The following is a 20,138-nucleotide window of genomic DNA, read 5'->3' on the forward strand; positions in this document are numbered from 1 at the left end:
CCCTACTGCTGTCTCTTACCGATGCCGGTGTCCCCCGCAATTCGCTTCTGCCCACCACTGTCACACCTCCTCCCCCCACCACCACCAAAAAACCAAACACCCACACACAAAAAAGAGAAACCACACACAAGCACACACACACAACCATATATATATACACACACACATACACACAAAAACCCACCTCCACTCTGCGCGAAAAGGCCACATAACGCCCACCAGGATAGATAAAAACAAACACCATGCGAGTCCGTCAGTCTAGAACCTCTCAAGCACAAAGCTCCCAAAAAAGACACTGTCAAAAAAACTATAGGTGTATGTGTATGTGTGTACGTGTATATATATATATATATATATATGTGTGTATATGTATATATATATATATATATATATATATATATATATATATATATATATATATATACATACATGTATGTGTGTCTGTATGTGTATGTGTGTATGTATGAATGCCTAAAAGGAACTATGGCTCTCCCGCCACAGCCACAAGCAAGCGCCAACAGGCGCCAACAACCCCACCACTTCCCCTCCCTACTATCCCGATCGCCACACCCACGCGTCCCCTCTCCTCTTCTGCCCCCTGCCTTACGCGAAACAGATCCAGTCTGCTGCGGATCGAGCACCCAAAAGATGTCTCGAACGAGTCGCACGGCGGAGCCTTCTTCCATCAGCTTCACAACAACTGACCGCAAGGCCCTTTGAAGAGGACTTAGCCGCGCGAAATCAATCCACGCACAGGCTTGCAGCAAGAAGGAGACACGCGATTCAAACAACTCCGCAGTCAGCAGGTCGACGACTGCTATGCAGCATCCTTTGCTGCTGCACCTGGTACCCACGCATTTGTTGCATGCGCAACAGGTGGAACTGTTGCATGTGCTGCAGGTGCTGCTGTGACTCCTGCTTCCAGTGGTCACAACCGTCGAGGCTTCTCCTGCGTCTGTGCAAATATCCATCGCTTCCTCGACGAGCTCGCGAAGCGGCGGCTGTTCGGAACGACTGCAACACGAGGATTCCGGAGAAGGGGGAGGCGAAGCAGCAGCAGCAGCTCCCCCAGCAATAACTGCTGAGGCTTCCCCCCGAACAGACGGTGTTGGTGGGGAGAAGGCACTTTCTAAAGGCAGCTGCAGATGGAAATGCGGAACGTTCTCGAGAGGCAGTCCCAAGTGTCCAGACACCGTGGCCTCTGTCTCCCTGCGCACAGCCTTAGCAACACCAGCAGCAGCAGCAGCAGCTGCTGCTGCTGCATTAGTTGCTGCTGCACAACCCTCTAACCCGTGCATCCTGGCAGATGGACCTGAGAGTCGCAAGTGAGGCTTTAACGGCTCCAAGTTGGAGGCAGAGACTCCTCTGTACAGCGCATGATCGTTCAGAGCACCTTGCTGCTGCGCGTCTTCCTCGTAACAAAACACCGAGGGATCCATCCCCCCGCATGTGAGGCAGCTCAAGGACGAGACACCCGCAACACGCAGTGGGCAGCAGCCATGCGGCTCTAAAATCTTTTCAGGGGTAGCCGACGTGGAGCTGCGCAGCCGTTCAAGAAGGGCAGCAGCTGGACATGTGCCATGTTTTGCAGAGCTGTCTTCAGATGCCGGAGGACGAGGCCTTTTCTGGTGCTGCATCTGCTGCTGCTGCTGCGTCTTGCAGCATGACGGCTGCATCTGCATCTGCTGTTGTTGCTGCATCTGCATCTGCTGTTGTTGCTGCATCTGCATGGGCTGCTGTTGCTGCATCTGCATAGGCTGCTGTTGCTGCATCTGCATAGGCTGCTGTTGCTGCATCTGCATAGGCTGCTGTTGCTGCATCTGCATAGGCTGCTGTTGCTGCATCTGCATCTCAGACGCCTCGTGCCTCCTCCCATCAAGCACCGCGTTGGAGGTATCCGCAAGACACTCCTGAGGCGTCTTGCGAATAGCCTCGTTGAGCGGCGATGAACCTAAGAGGGACTGTTGGGGAAGTGGCGAGAGGCCGTCACGAACTCCCTGATTCATGCGATGCGCAAGCAAGGAAGGTGTCTCCCGCGAAGTCGACCCCACAACCAAAGGAGCTCTACCCCAGCACAGCCGCAAGGGCTGAAAGGCCACGTCTTTTCGCATCGGATGGGAGTAACAACAACACCCGTAGGCGCATTTCCACGTGCTGCACGTTGAACAGCATGCGCGGAAATCGGCCTTCTTTGGAGAGGCACTCTCCTCATCCGTCCCATGCTGCAATTCAGGAGAGTGCGACAGCGTTCTCCCCACTTTCTTCGCATTCGCAGTTGCCTTTGCTGCACTCCTCCCCTGCAGCGGCTGCACGGTGTATGAACACAAGGAAGGCGAGGAGGCTACGGGTGGACTGCGCGGCCAAGACCCCTGCAGCGACAGCATCCTGAAGTCTAGTGTCGAGACACCCGGCTGCTGCTGCTGCACGAGAGAAGGAGAAGGATGGCCCTTAGAAGCTCTCGCTGAGCAGTCCTCTCCCCCCGTCGAACGCGAGAGTCTCTGAATGGACGGCGCTGACAGTACCCGCATCAGCCCCTCTGCAACATCGCGCAAAAACACAGCACAAAAAACTAAAATCCACACTCCCAACGGCACTGCACCTTGCCTCTCAGCAGCAGACTCAACACAACCCCCCCTAAACACTTGCAAACGACCGAGCCATAGAGGGAGCAATGAGAAGCGCATGGAACGACGGACTTCTATCGCCAGCCTGCCCTTCAACTTCCCCCCGCATAAAATCCGCTCAACTCTGTCTCGCAAATAATGCTTATGCTTATTCACCGAGACAGCACATATATATATACACACACACACTCCCCCTCCCGCTGAAAAGAAAAACCGTAAAAAACGCAAATCATCAAACCTCAGATAAAAGCGGCACCAGCAACGCCACAGGCCTGGGCTTCTGTCAGCTATCCACAGCACCGAGAGAAAAAACTGCCTAAATAAAGGCAGCCTAAATGTGAGCTGCACTGCACTCCTCTCCCCCCCACTCTCCCCCCTTCCCACATTACACGCGCGCAATGCCAGCCGCCATACCACAAGACAACCCCCTTTGACGATAATATCTATATATATATATATATATCTATCAATCTATCTATATATATCTAAATATCTATCAATCTATCTATATATACATATCTACATATCTATCAATCTATACATATATATATCTACATATCTATCAATCTATCTATATGTTTCAATACATATCTATATCTATCAACACATATCTATTTATCTATCTATCTATATATATAGATATATCTGTATATATCTCTCCCTATATACGTATGTATATGTGGGCTCTTAGAAGGACCGCGCTCACTCCGTCTCTCCTCTCTGCCACATTGCCTAATCCACGGGTGCTTGAGCATCAAATCCGCAGTCGGATGCTCGTAGGGAGGGGGTGGAGGGGGTCCTCGTAAGTGAAGAGGCAGCAGCGGGTTGTACAGCAAGGCCCTTAAGAACCCCACGCATTGCAGCGACAACACTGGCCACGCTCCACCACTGAAAGACACTGGGCATTCTGTCACCTGAAAGGCAAACACAACGGAGCGACCCCTCAAACGTTTTGCTGCTTCTCGACACGCAAGCCGGGAGGCAGGCTACAGGTGTAGAATAGCATACAAGTGTTCTGTGAGACGCACACATATACACAACGATAAATGATACATATATATACAGAGAGAGAGACACAAATATACATACAAACATAGTCAGATAGACAAGGAGATTGATAGATAGACAAAGACAGATAAATAGATAAAGAGAGATACATGGACAAACATAGATAGACAACTAAACGCACTTTGACACAAACACACGCATATATATATATATATGTATGTATGCTTCCACATACGCACACAAAGCTACAAAAACAACAACCATCGATACACACAGGAGGCCACGAATAAATGCACACATGAGCACACCCCTATTCAGAGAGAAAAGTATGCACGAACGGAGCACCCGTAAGCAGACAAAGATCTGTGGGGTCCGTGTCTTGGAAAGAAAGAAAGCAAAGAAGCCATCGAATATGCCGGAGAAAGAGAAGAAGGCCCATGGAAGGCTGTGAGGTTTGCGTCCAATTCTACGCGTCGCCTATCCTTTCCCAGCACTGGAAAAGAAGCCCCCTTTTCTTAAACATGACTGCAGAGCAAGCACGGCTGGAAGAAAGCAGCCAAGTTTCCTCTCTCCCTGCACACGTACAGCCTTCTCGACATCTTCCTGCGTAGCTCCATCAAAGGGAGGCCTCCCCGTGAAGAGAATGAAGAGGCCAACACCAAGCGCCCACAGATCGCTGCGAGCATCGCCTTCCGTCATGCCCCTAATTATCCATGGAGAACGGTAATACAACGTGCCTCGGCAAACCTCACTGCCAGTTGTCTGGAAGCAGCGACCCCACACACCAAGGCGAGAGGTGTGCATGCATGTATGCATGCGGAGACAGTGCGAAGCCGAGATCTACAGGACACGCATGCACCGAGACGAGCTCGAACAGAGGAGGGCAAAGACGCATGCACGCATGCATGCATGCATGCATGCATGCGGAAGCAGTGCCACGTGCTTTGCAGCCTCAGAAAAAGAACCTATTTACGCTCGAGACGAGGGAGCCTTGAGGCCTTTACGCTCTCCAAGTAGCTCCAGGAGGGGGCAGCCTCAGAAGCGTGGCGAGAAGAAACAGCGATCGCAAGACTCACCTTGGAGGGTTTGCCGCGAACAATTTTTCGTGCCAACCCGAAGTCTGCGAGCTTTACAGTCACAGATCTCCGACTCAGTCCATCGAGCAGCGTCTGAGAAGAATTCTCCTGACTTGAGAGCTCTATGAGGCCCCCTCCTCCCGAGTCTAAGCGTTTTCTGGATTCTCTTCGTTTTCGCAAGACCATGGGAACAATCGTCAGAGCACCTGTACTGTTGCTGCTTGCAGCGCCTCGCTGCAGACTGCTGCTGCTGCTGCTGCTGCTGCTCGTCGTCTTGCTGCTGCTCGTCGTCTTGCTGCTGCTGCTGTTGGTGCTGCTGGTGTTGATGCTGCTGATGCTGCTGCTGCTGCTGCTGCTGTTGCTGCTGCTGGTAATGCTGCTGCTGGCCTGCGTCTTCGCCAACAAGCCGAGCTGCGCGCTGCTAAGAGCCCGCATGCCCCTTCTCGCTCTGCAGAGCGCTGCAGCGGCAGCGTCTTCCTGCTGCTGCTGAAGGACCAAAAGCTGCCGCTGCTGCTGCTGCTCAGCCCTTAGCAGCGCCTCCTCCTCCTCCTCGCTGCTCTGCCCGTCACCAGCCTCCGAGTCGTCTAGCTCGTTGAGAAGCAGCACGTTCTCCAGTTTCAAGTCGCAGTGCGCCACACCCTTCGCATGCAAATACCGAAGGGCCCCTAGCAGCTGCGCCGCAAGCCGAGCAGCTAGCTCTTCCGAAACCAAAGGCTGAAGCGGGGTGGCTACTGCTGCTGCTGCCGCTTCCCCTGCCACGCCGTTCGATGGGCACTGCAGCCCAGCTGCTGCTGCTGTTGCAGCTGCAGCTGCAGCTCCCACAGCAGCAGGGCACGCACTCCGCATGCTTCCTCCTGAGCGGTTGCTGCTCGCAGCCGACGTCGGAGATATCCCACTGTTGGTGGCTACTCCAGAGGGAGTTCCCCCCGCAAACCCCACGGATGGAGCCGCTGCAAAAGGAGTCGACGAGCCTTCGGTTTTCTCGCTCTGCTGTGGGCTAACGCGGCTACTCAACACCGCCTGAGGCACGCTCTCTGCTGCTGCAAAGGAAGCACTCAAAGAAACCGACTCATTTAGGCCCCCCTGCCACCGATGCGACTCCTCCTGCACATAATTATTCTTCAGCGGCATGAAAAACGCATGCGAAGCCTTCCTCGCATGACGCTTCCGCCTGCGAATGCGTCGATCCAGCCACTGATACAGATCGCCGCCATGGCAGGTCTCCGTTACCTGCATAACACGCAAACGCGACACTCAAACATCCAAAATCACAAAACGCAGATGCAACATAGAAACACAAATCACAAAACGCAGATGCAACATAGAAAGACAAATCATAAAACACAGACGCAACATTCAAAAACAAATCATAAAACACAGACGCAACATAGAAACACCCAAAATCACACAATGCAGATGCAACATAGAAACACCCAAAATCACACAATGCAGATGCAACATAGAAACACCAAAAATCACACAATGTAGATGCAACATAGAAACACCAAAAACCCAATAGTCCACCATGAGATCAGCGAAAGCAATCATACGCAAGTTTAAGCCTCCGGAACGCCTCTCTCTGAACATATCCCGAATAGTGTATAATCGATGTGGATATGAGGTCGTTTCGCGTGTATAATTAGACATGTATATATACATATGGATATACATATAAGAGCGTACTATAAATACATATATATATACATATGCACGAACAAGGCCTCATAATGCACATGCCCAAGGGGAAACCGCCGAACGTCGCGCGTGCCTGGCGAAAAGCAAGCGCCGCGGACGCTAAAAAACTGAGGGGCCCCAGGAAACGAAAATCTTGAGCATTATCATGAAGGACTAGAATGTATATTTTGCGCGGCGTGCATGCGTAGAACGCGTGGAGGGGAGGGAGACGAGGAGCGAGAGCCCTTGGGCAGCTCTGGCATGTCTAAAGATACATACATGCAGGTGTATGTACACCGCAACAAGGCTATTCCAGCACATCTAGCTGCGACGCAGTCCATCCGTAGAAACACGCCCGCCTCCCACAGACCTCTCTACAGAGCTGTGCATGCAATATCTATGGTACACTGGCTTGCACTCAACTTGCTTGACGTCGCGACATCTCAAAGGGAGGCGGGGTCCCAGCAAGTGGCGCACTCGTCACTTGCCGAAATCACAACTCGCTAGGCGGAATCGTCGCTCGGCAACTTTTTTCGAACCGCGCGTTTTGAATATTCGAGGCGAACACACCTAACTCCCCACCCCTTCCCCCAAAACGCTGGGGCTTGGTAAAAAGCAGTGCCGAAATGTCTTCGCATACGGCATGTGAGTAAGCGCCACAAGATTTGCACACATGCATTGCTGCCAATAGAGAGGTATACACCTCCACATGCATGCAAGTATATATATGTATATATTTCAGCCACTCCGATGCAAAGAAACACATGCGCCTAGTGTTCCTTCTTGTGCGCAGTGTAAGTATTTCCACAGGGCCCTCTCCCCCTTTTTCCCTCCTCCCCCTGACATTCTACACATCCATCCATTTGCCGTGCAAAAACACAATATAAGCGCGGCTCATCATGAAAACGACCTGCACGATTGCTCTCCGATAACCGCCTGCCTTACTTGATAGACTGCGCCGCTCTCCTCGAAGACTTCAAAGAGACGAAGAATGTTTGGATGGTCAAAGGTTCTCAGAAACTTGACCTCGTTCCTGCACAGACAGATGCCTTCCGGCTGCTCCTTGCGAACGCACTTCACAACCCGACGAATCCCAGAAAAAATATCAGTTGCGCGGAAAACTGTGCAGCCAAAAGAGCCATAGCCAATGACTTCTTCCAGCTGCGAAAACAACAAGACGCAATCGTTCGGCACATAGCAGCGCATCTAACACGTGTGCTCAAATATACGGAACGTCATTGCGCTTTAACAAAGAGGCCAGACAGCCACACCGACTTTTCATGTCATGAACGGGTAAGCAGTTACATACGGGGCACAGTTTTACGTATAGACGAACAGAGAGAGAGAGATTTAGATACGTACATACACATGAATGCATGTATATATGCAGCTATGGATGCCAATATACAGCTACACGCATAGATAGATATATGTATGTATGCATGTGCTTGCCCGATAAAGGCAGATCAACCCCTTTACAGATGCATCAAAACCAACGTTTCCACATGCAGCCAAAGGGAAAAAGGCAGAACAAATCCCATCAGTGCTTTCCCTCGTCTTAAGACGAAGAAGCGCATGCGATGGCAGCAAAGGCGCTACACCCACCCACCGCCCCCCCTCGCCCCTCGAGGGGATCGAACAGCGTTTACCCGATAGCAAGAGGTCAGCGGAAGAGGGGAGTTGCGAACAAGAGTCTGTTTCTTCAGCACACAACCTTCGCTTCGGACTCTTTTCAGTACATCCGCAGGAGTCTGCCCTCCTGAAGCTGCAAACCCGAACAGAAGACACTTAAACATATACATACACATATACATAAGTGGGATACGCCGAATCAAAACAACCTGAAGAAATAGGCAGAGGGCAGAAGAAAAAGCGCGCATTCATTTTCGGTGTGTCTCTCGGTCCGTCTTCTCTCTGCCTCTCTCTTTTTAAAAGCAAGGAGGAAGCTGCAAATCGTCGCGAGATACAGAAGGCTGGACAGTGGGTTGCGTGATGATATATGTTGCGTTTAAACAGGGAGAAAATGCCACCCCAGACGGGCAGATGCGGCCCTCGGTTACTAGGGGTCTATATATATATATATATATATATATATATATATATATATATATATATATATATATATATAGAGAGAGAGAGAGAGAGAGAGAGAGAGAGAGAGAGAGAGAGAGAGAGAGACAGAGACAGAGAGACAGAGAGAGAGAGGGAGCCTTAGCGCGGCGAGGAGGCAAAGCATTCGATTATGTACCTGGATGGGAGGCCTTGTCTTCTGGTTGCATTGCAAAAGGTTTGATGAACACCTCGGAGTGCGGGTGATATATATATATGTATGTATACGTATGGGGGAGTTGGCCACGAAAGGCTGCTGATCAGTCGAGCTGGGGAGAAGCCAAGTATACAGAAAGACTTAACAAGGGAGCACCCCAGGCAACAGAGCGCCCAAGTCAATGGCAGGAAAAGAGGGCTTTAGGGGGCCTTGTGGTGAATGGGGTGCTCGATGAGGAGATATTTTCAAAGAGCGCGAGGCGGAGAAGTTTAAAATGGAGGATCTTCTTTCTCTCTCTCTTTCGCCTTGGACTAAGCTTGAACAAACGCAACGCACGACGCGGCGTATGGAGGCATAGATGCGGGTTACTTTAGAGGAGTGGGCTTGATGCAATAACGAGCGTACCCGCCTATTCGGCGGTCCACGAAACACCTATCGAGCCGCTTTTCCTGTTGATGCCAGAGGCCTATCTATGAAATGAAGAATGCATGAAAACAAGGAAGATCAAGGGTACCGCTTGCCTCCCTGCTGCATATGTAAATATATATATGTATATGTATGTATATACACCAGGACCAGTCCTGGGGGCTCCTGCTGCAGCAGGAAAAGACCCTGCTGATAACTATTGAGGGCACAGAATACCCCTCAAGGTGCACAATCGATGCACGCAGATACACCAGCGCTTCTGGGATACAAACAGGGGCTTTGAAGAAACCAGAAGAATAGGCAGACGGAGGACTGGACCGCTTTGCCACGGGAGCGCCCTTCGACTGGGAAGAAGCGACGGCGAGTTTCTCAAAGGCTAGCTACGCCATAAAACGGGCAGTTGTGCAAGTAATATGGGGAAAGGGAGTCCAAAACCGCAGTGCATGTCCCTCCCTCCCCAGCACTAGGTAAAGAGCCGCGTTCCAATAGGGGGGAGGGAAGGCAGGCGCGTGGTTGCTACCACGCTCTCCTATTTCTTCTGGGATAGTTGATGAATCATGTGGCTGTGGCAAAGGAAATACAGTGGTAAGCCGTGCAGAGAGAAAGGAGCAATGAGATGCAGACGCTCCTCTGTCTCGTCGGGTACAGTCAACGCTAAGGGCGCTGCTGGCCCCTCTTCTGCCTTCCGCTTGTCTACAGCTGCGACGCCAATAAAAAGAAGTGCAGTAGTACAAACAAAAATATCTGTGGGAGGTCGTTTGAGCGGATTGTTGCCACCGCGCCGCCAGCGCAGCGCCACTTTGCCGAGGGGCAGGGGCCCCTCGACTGCCGCGAGCAGCTTCGGAAGACGAAGGAAGAATGCCCCCCAATCAGATCCGTTTTCACCATTGCTCTTCTTTTACTGGCTTATAAGGGATGGCCGCTAACTAGTGGATGCAGAAAAGTCCTCTCGGTCATGCGCTGAGTCTTCCAGTTGTGGTCTGGGGGTGTATGTGCACCGTGGGCACAGAAGTTAAAAGGGCGTGGTCTTTGCTCGCCATGAACAAGGAGAGCTTTTTTGTTGTGCCAGTGACGGCGCCTATAAAGAATTTCTTTCATAGCCAAGCTTTCGTCTCGGTTAAAACAATGGAGAAAACAAGGACGCGGTAGTGGGAACACCGACAGAGGCAGCACCGGCGGAGAGTTATGAGCAGCGCGAAACCTTTAGCCTCTCATTGGTGGTTTGTTCAATGAAACCAACTAGGCTGCAGTTGTGGATATGCTTCCGATTGCCTGGCTTGTTTCTGCTCTGCTGTCTTCTCCCAGAGGCGTGTATATGCTGCCCAGTAGAATCCCTTTACGGTGACCCTGTTAGCCCAAACTCAACAAGAATTTAAAGTGTAATTCTTGAAAGACCTTTTGAAAAAGACCCTTTTCACTCGGTCCCAGCTGCTGTCATCCCCCCCGCTACCACCATGAGAGGAGAGGCATCGCCGAGTGGCATGGGTGGTGCTACACACTTTGAACGAATTCCGAGCATTCCAGCGCATCCAGTTGCATGTGGCAACAAGCTACAGCGCATAGGCAGGCATACATCGCTGATTTAAAATGTATTAAGCTAGCCTGCTGAACTTTTGCGGCAAATACCAATCTGAACAAGAGTCCTTTTTTCTGTACCAAAACTTGTTTGGATATAAGCGGTGCAGTACAACGAACTAAAGTAGAGCCTTTGTCCTGCTACAACAGGTGTACGTGTGCCGCCACCCGCCCCTGCGATCTGGATGAGGAAGGAACTGCGAAGCGAAATTTATTTAGTGGTGGCCGTCAAAAGCAGCACCGATAGACACCATTAAATGTACGAAACGCTGCAAAAGTGACCCTTATAGATAGTTGGGCAGTTCTTTCCACCTTGGGGACCTCTTCCTCTGCCAGCTTGGAGTTTTAGGGGCAAGCAACGGCCATGAAACGGAGTTGGATGAACCTATAAATCGAAGCTTGAAGGCTAGACAGCAACAAATGACACCGGCAAAGGTGGAGTGTCGCAAGGACCTCCCATTGATGCGGAGAAATGTTTCGGTTTCTGTGCATTTTAACCTTTGATTTCCGAATGCGGGAGGTGTGTTCTGTTGTACGCCAAGCCCCCGCTAGTACCCCTATATAATTTTATCTAAAGCTACTTTCGCCTTTGTCAAGGCTTTAGGGGAAGTAGGTACCTCAGACAGCCAAGCGCTCCCTAGAGGAGGGCTCCACTCTGCCAGAAAGGCATTCCCCCCCGTTCCGCGTCGCTGCTGCTCACGTCTACCTAGAGAAGCTGCAGCTGCCGCAGCCCCTTCACTGTGCTCTATGCTTCCGTAAAAGAAATCTTACAAGGGAAGCAGCGAATGCCAAGGATAAAAAGCGCCTATCCCAACCGAAGCTAGACAGAAGAGGACAGGGAGGGTCGGGAAATGCAATTCTTTACTGAACAACCTGCCTCTCTCCCCCTTCACCTCCTACCCCTTCTCCCCCTTCCGCCCTCCTGGAACAGAAAGCCTCAACGTGAGGGCGCAGCGTACAAACAAATCCTTAAAACACGTGGGTTACTTTCTGCCTTGCGTCTGGAGGGAACGGCAGCAGCTGCAATCCAGGGTGTCTCTGTACACCCGACACTGTATATATATGCATACTATATATTATATATATAATATATGCACATGTCGAGACCTATGCATTCAGAGACCACCAGATGCGTGAGCGAGACACACAAACGGCCGCAGCACATCCCCGCGAAGCTACAGGACGATATGCCATGCACTGGCAGCCAGCAGCGGATTGCGAAGGGCACCGCACACACACATACAGCAGGGGCCCTATTTACATGGTGGGAGGCTAGAAGGGGAGGCTTGCGCATAGGCGTACGCCCATACATATTTACACATACTGTATACGCCTTCGCGGGGTGACTTTTGGAGGCTTCAGGGTGTCGTACATGGAGGGTACCCGACAGAATGCAACTGCCATCGATTGGTGTGTCGCGCTTCCGCCAGATACCGCCTTTCCCTACCGCCGCCTTCTTTCCCACTCCGCCCCTTTCGTCACTCATTGGCGACAATAAAACTCTTCAGGCGATCGCAACCGCTGGCCATCGAAGGCAGCACTGGCAGACACACGCAGGAAGGCGCAGCGCAGCCCACACGAATCGTGCACAGAGCCACAAGAGGAGCAGCAGCAAAGAGAGAGGCTGCGCAAGCGACAGCAACGCTAGAAAGGAGATGTCTTCAAGTCTGCAGGCAGAACGAAACCACCACTAACCTTTCACAGGTAGGTGCACCTCGTCGAGGGTTCGATGGACATTTTCTTGCGCCTGCATCACATATGAGAGAGTCTCACCCCAAGAAGTTGTTGCTACTGCTGCTGCTGCTACTGGTAGCTTGCATAAGGCCTCTTGGCGCAACCTCTCCCCCCCTCCGTTGCAAGACGCATGTGCTGCCCACACTCCGAACCCTCTCACACGATCTGCTAAACCTGATTCTCTACAACCCTTTACTGCCAAATCCACGCCTTATGTATGCAATAAGGCTCAAGCAGGAGCGGCGGTGCAGCGACAGCATGTGCGGTTTATTCATGTCTAGCCATGTATCACAGCTCCTCGCAAGAGATACGGCCTGCTGCCGCTGCTCTGCGTATATTTACATATCTACATGTCCACATATACACATACACATGTATATACACATATATGTATGTACATATGTATATATGTATCTCTATAATCTACATACATAGCTATGTGTATCTAGGTATGTATATATGTGCATATAGATGTACATGTATAGATGCACAGGCATGTCTTTGCCGATACACTTCACGACAGCACGTGGAGCTGGATCCCAGTAGCTCTCCCTCTGCCTTTCTACTACATGCGCAGTGCTTTCCTCGCGTTTATGCAGGCAGCAGCCGTCTGCGGCTGCAGAGGAGGTGCTTACCTGGTCTGCAGCAGGGGGCAGCGTGACAAGGCAGCGTGCGCCATCTCCTTGCCCCAACACAAAAAGGCCAGAGACAGCATCCACCAGACTGGCTACCTGAATGCGCGAAAGAGAAAGACGACACAACAGTGCTCGACACGCATGCAGTACAGGAGACACGCAGGAGGCCAGTGCAGCCAACAAACACTGCGCAACAAGGCCCTCCTTCCCCCGCACCCCACACGAAGACACGCGACGTTCTCCTGCGCCTCCCTCTTTGCAGAGAAGAGAGCGGAATGCATGCGTCTAAAAAGCCTCAGAGGCCTCAAAAGAGACACTCACGTCGTTATACCCCGAACGATGCAAGGGAGTACTCAGATCGCAACCATAGAGACGATGCCACTCCGTTGGGATATCGGAAAGGCGAACGCCAACGATACCCTGGGCACACATACATCTCCGTAAGACAGCATTAGCATGCAGTTGAAGCAGCACTCTCTCGCATCGCGATACAATTTAAGCCTATAATCAAGGCCAAATTATCCCTCTTCTCTCCATCTGCTGCAGCGTTTTACGCGCTCTCGATGCTGCGGTGTGTGCTCTGCACGACCCCATCTGCCTCCCTCTTGGCTACTTCCACGCCTCTACCAAAGCCTCTCCTCCAGCACACGACGCGAGCAGTGCCTGCATCAAATACCAGCTTCACCAAAAAATCTCACATTGTCTCTTAGAGTCTGCGCATCCTGAGCCGCCTTCCACCGGCCTAGCTGCTGCAGCTGCAACACGTCCTGCTGCTGCTCCTGCTGCTCTTGTTGCTGCTCCTGCTGCTGCTGCTGCTGGTTTTGCTGCGCTTCCATTTGCATGCGCTGAAGCAGATGCTTTGCGTGCTGCTGCTGACACAGCTTCGCCACGAGCACATACAAAAGCCTGCGCCCACCAACCCGCGTCTCAAAGCCAGAACTACCGCAGCAGCCACAGTAGAGGTGCGACTGAGAAGGCATGCATGCATGCATGCCTCAACTACATAGTGGCAGCTTCGTCTTCTTCCCCCACCGCACTCTCACCCCTGTCGCCCTCTTCTGAAAAGCACATCTCATGAGACTCCACAAGCAAGCTGCCCCCAGCCAGCTAGCCGTGGCTAGCTGGCTGGGGGTCGTCATGGCACTCATCAGCATACCTATGAATGTTCGTTTTGAAGGAGGCTGCGGCTCTCGCAGCGCTTCCCAATGGCGGCAGAGCAGCAGCTGATGACTCGGCCTCAGCAGCAGTTGCTGCTTGGATTTCTTGGTGCAATACTTGCTGCTCCATGAGTCTACCCCTACTGCTCATAGGTTCGAGCTGTCTGACAGAAGCACTCTGGTCATCTCGGGCGGAAAGAAGTCTATGAAGCAGCTGCAGCACCTGCTCTGTGCTGTCTTGTGGCTGTTGCTGCAGCGGCTGATGCAAATCTGGAGGCTGCGTCCCCATGCGGGTGATAACACTTGCGGGATGAATCTGCTGTTGTTGCTGCTGCTGCAGCTGTTGTTGCTGTAGGTGCTGTTGTTGAATCTGCTGCTGTTGTTGTATCTGCTGTTGCTGTTGCTGTATCTGTTGCTGCTGCTGTTGTATCTGTTGCTGCTGCTGCTGCTGCATTTGCTGCAGCAGCAACAACAGCGCTTGCTTTTGCTGTTGCTGCTCTGCAGACTTTTGGCTGGGAACTGCCTGCGAGGCTTTTGCAGCGGCCGTACGACTGTTGAGAGTGGGCTGCGTTGATATCTGTGCAGACAGCACACACATACACATATACATACACATACATACATGTAAACATACACATACATATATACATACATACGTATACATATATGCATACGTATACATATACATACGTACACACACATACATACATGTACATATACATGTATACATACACACGTGTACAGACACACATGCACATACATATACATACATGAACATATACATATATATACATACATACATATACATACATATACATACATATACACCTATACATATTCATATATACATATACACATATACATATACATATACAGATGTCATGTGGTGCATGCATAATTTGTGTGCTGTAAAGTGCGCGTTTTTAGGGCGGCCACGCAAGGGGCTGCTCTATTGTAGCTTTGCAGATGCGATAAAAGAGAAAAGGGGCATGCTTTTTAATTGATGTGACATACCGCATCCACACTGCTGCTCAGAGTCGCTCCTGCGGGAGGCGATGCAGCTGCAGCTGCAGCTGCCGCTGCAGGCTGAGGGGGCACCATGCACTGCAGCAAGCCAAATTCTTGGAGGTGTTGTCGAACAGCAATCCTCCCTGATCTTCCATACCCCAAAACACACAACTGAGGTTCCCCCTCCACCACTTGGCTAAAAGACACTCCAGCCTCCCGCAGCCGCTGAGAGAGCGACTCCCCTGAGCAGGCAGCAGGAGCAGCACAGCCACACACATACACCCACACACAGGGATACTCCACCCAGGTTTGCATGCATGCATGCAAGACACGCCTTGTCTGTTTCCTGGCCGCGTCGAAGGAGCATGCAAAAACAAGCTCGAGAGACACACCGAATTGATGCTTCCATTCTCGCTTGATCGCCGATACAGAGGCACCCGCAGTCCGCAGTCTGTAGCTATGACGAGCAGCCGTAATGGCTGGCGAGCTTAAGAGACGCTGCAAATACTGCCTCACTGCAGCTGCTGCAGGGGCAGCACTGACACTCTGCTGGGATTCACATCCCTGAGACACTGTTGTTGTGCAGGCCCCTCCAAACTCAGACATCTGCTGCTGCTGCTGCTGCTGCTGCTGCTGCTGCTGCAGGAGCAGTTGCAGCTGGTTGTCGAGCTGCAGCAGCAGCAGTAACTGCTGGCGCTGCTGCAGCGTCACCCCGTCCTCCTCGACCCCCCCCCCTCCTTGCTGCTGCTGCTGTGTGCTGCTGCTGCGGAGCACTTCGACAAGGTCCTCGTTGCGCTGCCACTGTAGCCGTTGCTGCTTGCATGCAGCGCGCACAAAGCTCACTAGCCGTCGCCGCAGTTGCATCTCCCCGACGCTGGAATCTTGAGACGGCTGCGTGTCGAGTTGAAGCTGCTGCTGGCTAGGCAGGAGGGGATGTCGCTGCTGCGAATCAGCAGTCACTACTCCCGCGAAGGGCAGTCCCTGAGCGGCGAGCAACTGCACCAAAAGACCAACAGCCTGAGACTTTGGCTGCTGTTGCTGTTGCTGTTGCTGTTGCTGTTGCTGTTGCTGTTGGTGCTGCTGTTGCTGCTGCTGCTGTTGTTGCTGGTGCTGCTGGTGCTGCTGGTGCTGCTGTTGCTGCTGGTGCTGCTGTTGCTGCTGCTGTTGCTGGTGGTGTTGCTGTACAATGCCAGATATTCTTCGCCCAGCGCTACAGGCCGCAGTGTCTGTCCACCACAATCCAGCACACGCATGCAAGGGGCAGCAGAAGCACATCTTTTGCATCCTCGAGTTCACAGGTGTCTGGGAATAACGCTGCTCGAGATACATGCGGGATGCCTAAGTGCCTCTTTTACAGCCGCAAGTGACTGAGTGTCTAATCGGCAGCAGCCAGACGTATGTCGTTTTAGTGTTACCTCCTTCAGAGCGATAAGCTGGCTGTGTTTGGTGCTGCTGGGCTAACAGCTCTGCGAGCTGAAGGGGTGTCTTTGTCAAGCGCTCGCACAGAGACGCCTCCCCCAAGCCACCGAGTTTTCCCCACAAAAGTTGCTGCAGCTGTTGCGGCTGAAGCTGCTGCAGCAACTGCAGCGCCGCTTGTTGTTGCTGTTGTTGCTGTTGCTGTTGCTGTTGCTGCTGCTGCTGTTGCTGCTGCTGCTGCTGCTGTTGCGCCTCTGCAGAGGTCTTTCGACTGGCGGCACTTGCAGGGATCGCTGCACGCTGCAGCCTGCGAATATCGACTCCGCGAGTGTTGCCATGTGCCTCTTTAGCAGCTGCTGTTTGGTGCTGCGGCAAAAGCAGCTGCAACAGGGGGCTTACAGCCGACACAGAGCCTTGAGGATCGTTCGAATTCGGAGGCGGAGGTTCAGCCTTAATGCTGGTTGCCCACTGGGGTTGCCCTGGCCACTCAACTCGTTGCTGCTGCTGCTGCTGCTGCAGCTGCTGCTGCTGCTGCTGCTGCAGCTGCTGCTGCAGCTGCAGTTGCGGGGTTGCACCGGTCAGGAGAGATGCTGAAGAATGCTGATGCGAATCTGACAGCAGCACGGGAGTCGAGAGGAGAGGCGCTGCTGCAGCGGCAGCCACAAGGGATGCAGCAGCGGATGGTGGAGGCAGAGGCATCAGCGAAGAAGCGTTGCCGCTTATCTGGGGAGAAGATCGCCGCTGAATTCGCTTGAGGGCTGTTGGAATGTACTGAGGACCCTCCGGCACGCAGACACCCTCCGCCAGAGTCAGCTGCAGCAACAAGAAAAAGCTTTTAAAGCCATTCAGTCGTGTATGGGTGTGAATGTGTATGTGTGTGTGTGTGTATGTATATGCGTATGTGTGTATGTGTGTGTATATGTGTATGTGTGTATGTGTGTGTATATGTGTATGTGTGTGAATGTACATGTGTGTATGTATGTGTGTGTGTATGTGTGTGTGTATGTATAAATATATATATATATGTCTATATATATATGTGTATGTATGTGTGTATGTATATATATATATGTGTGTGTGTGTTTGTGTGTGAGGCCTACAGGATGTCAGACATCCACACAAGAGGCACGCTCACACTACCCCACACGATCGCAAAAAAGATGTTTCCCATGTGCATTTGGCTGCCATCAACACATACCAGTAAGGCCCCCTGCGTTCGCTGCAATACAACTTCTGGCAATGCCTCGAGAAAAGTGAACAAATCACGAGCTCCTGCAGCCGCTTGAAAGTGTCGCAAATCTGCTAAGGCGCTGTACTTTTCCTACGCACACACATGCACATACATAGATACATATACAACACATACATAGATGCATACGTACATACTTAACACATACAGAGATACATACAGAGATGCATACATAGATGCATACAGAGATACTTACAGAGATGCATACATAGATACATACATAGATACATACATAGATGCATACAGAGATGCATGCTTAGATACATACATAACACATACATAGATACATAAATGACATGTGGATAGATGCATACATAACACATACATAGATAGATAAATGACACATGGATAGATACATACATGACACATAGATAGATACATACGTAGATACATGCATAACACATACATATGCATACACAGATACATACACAACACATACATAAATACATACGTAGATACATACATACACACAAACATATGCATTCATACACCTAATGCTGCCTACACGCGCCTAACTGCGATTCGTTTGCAAAGAAACATCTACATGTGTCTATATGTACATGTACGTAGGTGTGTATCCCTATGTATTCACATGTATCTAAATGCATTGCAATGCCTGCGTGTTATACTTTTTGCGGCTCACCTGCCAAAGCCTCGGCAAAGCAGCGAAGGCCACACCAGCAGGAAGTTGTGGGGTTGCAGGAGACACTGTTGTCTCGACCTCATCGCCCTCTTGCCTTTTTTCTCCTTCCTTCTGCGCTTGTTGTTGCTGCTGTTGTTGAGATGCAGGATCTGCAATAAGCGCGAAGAGAAGACTTGTGAAGAGATGCGCCTCAAGGGTTAACAAAGGCCGCACATAATAAATGACAGGCACTGCGCAGCTGCTGTCGCTTGCGGAGGATTGCTGTTGTTTCTGCTCCTGTTGTTTCTGCTTCTGTTTTTGCTCCTGTCGCTGCTGATATTTCTGCTCCTCTTGCTGCTCCTGTTGCTTCTGCTTCTCCTCTTGCTGCTCCTGTTGCTTCTCCTCTTGCTGCTCCTGTTGCTTCTCCTCTTGCTGCTTCAGTTGCTTCTGCTTCTCCTCTTGCTGCTGTTTCTGCAGTAGAGACGCACTCTCTCCCCCCGCTGCTGGAGAAGCCTTATTCTCGCATTGCTGCCGGGAAAAAGACGCAGTCTGCATGCTTTTTTCCTCAGATGCATCCGCCTCCGCCTTTTTTTTAAGGCTTTCTTCAGTCTGCAGGACCACAGCTGGCCATGCGCTCCGAACAAGCGATCCTAAGTCATCAAACCCAAGAACTCGCGGCTCTAACAGGGAGTTGTAGGCACACAAATGTTTCTGCAGCAGCTGCGAAAGGGGCAAACCTTGGACCCCTTGGGCGGCTGCCAACGCCACGATCCTCTGCCTGGCAGCGCTGCAGCGACAGCGGCGCAGCGCAGCGAGAAAGCAAGTCACGAGAGCAGAAACACGCAAAGGGGAACACGATGAAAGAAAGCGCTCCCGCCGCCGCACGCTAAGACAGCGGAAAAACGCCAGAAGAAGACTGCGACGCCGCTCGGCGCGGCACCCCACAGAAACTCGCGAACCACGGAAAGGAGATTGCTGCTGCTGCAGTGGCAGCCACCTAGCAGCAGAGAGACAGCAGCCTGTACAGCCGTACTGAAGTGCTTGCAGATCTGGACAGGGGTTGACGAGCGACTGAGTCTCTCTAGGCTTTTCTTCGAAGGTAGGCGGCACAGAGGAGCTGCAAAGCACAGCCAAAGCCACACAACAGCCTTCACCCCGCAGGTAATTTTTGATGGGAGGAGTATTCTTCTGGGCATGAGAAGGGGTGAGAGGGGAGGGGAAGGCCCTCATGCCTCGAGAAGACGGAGGGCTTGTTTGCCTCCCTGGAGAAGTGCACTGCGAGTGCAACAAGCCTCGAAAAGAAGTGCAACTGCGGTGTCATCGCGTCTTCTCTTCTTACCCATCCGTTGTAGCGTCGTGCAGCTGCAGGGAGAAAGCGGAAGCCTCAGAAGGCGCCGGCAAGTTTCCTTCGGAAGAGCATTCTGCTGCCTTAGCGGACGCTACCGGGAGACTAGGCTTGTTGTGCAGGGGACGAGAAGCAACTCGAAGAGTGGCTTGGTCTGCGACAGGCAGCGGTGGGAAGCAGAAACACAGGCCATGCCCGTACAGGCAAGGCATGCGGGAAAGAGAGAAAAAAGCAAAGACGGTGAGAAAAAAGGGGGCAGAAAAATACAAGCAGAGGTATATCGCGGTAGGCCAGTGTATATATATACGTATATATGTATGTGT

At 51.7% G+C, this 20,138-nt stretch overlaps 2 protein-coding genes across 2 annotated transcripts; both read right to left on the bottom strand.

Moving 5' to 3' along the window:
• Nucleotides 1-184: 184 nt before the first annotated feature.
• Nucleotides 185-8,661, bottom strand: LOC34622719 (the record flags this gene model as incomplete). Its single annotated transcript, XM_026337949.1, has 13 exons — nt 8,631-8,661; nt 8,261-8,355; nt 8,032-8,169; nt 7,328-7,543; nt 5,121-5,938; nt 4,709-4,970; nt 4,218-4,394; nt 3,331-3,538; nt 2,463-2,536; nt 1,860-2,306; nt 1,080-1,400; nt 500-1,001; nt 185-295 (listed from the first exon to the last, which is right to left on the bottom strand). Coding segments are annotated over exons 1-13 (3,400 nt in total), but the record flags the coding sequence as incomplete, so codon positions are not given.
• A 3,678-nt stretch (nt 8,662-12,339) lies between these two features.
• Nucleotides 12,340-19,700, bottom strand: LOC113147413 (putative uncharacterized protein DDB_G0271606). Its single transcript, XM_026337944.1, has 5 exons — nt 19,512-19,700; nt 18,609-18,890; nt 15,576-16,272; nt 15,274-15,425; nt 12,340-12,573 (listed from the first exon to the last, which is right to left on the bottom strand). Exons 1-5 carry the CDS (start codon nt 19,698-19,700, stop codon nt 12,340-12,342), a joined length of 1,554 nt encoding a protein of 517 aa, XP_026193729.1.
• Nucleotides 19,701-20,138: the final 438 nt, after the last annotated feature.

Source organism: Cyclospora cayetanensis, unplaced genomic scaffold, assembly GCF_002999335.1.
Source record: "Cyclospora cayetanensis isolate NF1_C8 unplaced genomic scaffold, CcayRef3 CcayRef3_contig_214, whole genome shotgun sequence".
NCBI lineage: Eukaryota > Apicomplexa > Conoidasida > Eucoccidiorida > Eimeriidae > Cyclospora > Cyclospora cayetanensis.

Bases quoted from the DNA above. Each gene is read 5' to 3' on its own strand.
- LOC113147413 (XM_026337944.1), bottom strand. From the start codon at position 19,700: ATGAGGGCCTTCCCCTCCCCTCTCACCCCTTCTCATGCCCAGAAGAAT. The intron at 18,891-19,511 runs GCACTTCAGTAC...CAAGAGGAGAAG, and splicing joins ACCCCTGTCCAGATCTGCAA to CAACAGGAGCAGCAAGAGGA. The intron at 12,574-15,273 runs GTGCCCCCTCAG...TTGGCAGTAAAG, and splicing joins TTGGCTTGCTGCAGTGCATG to GGTTGTAGAGAATCAGGTTT.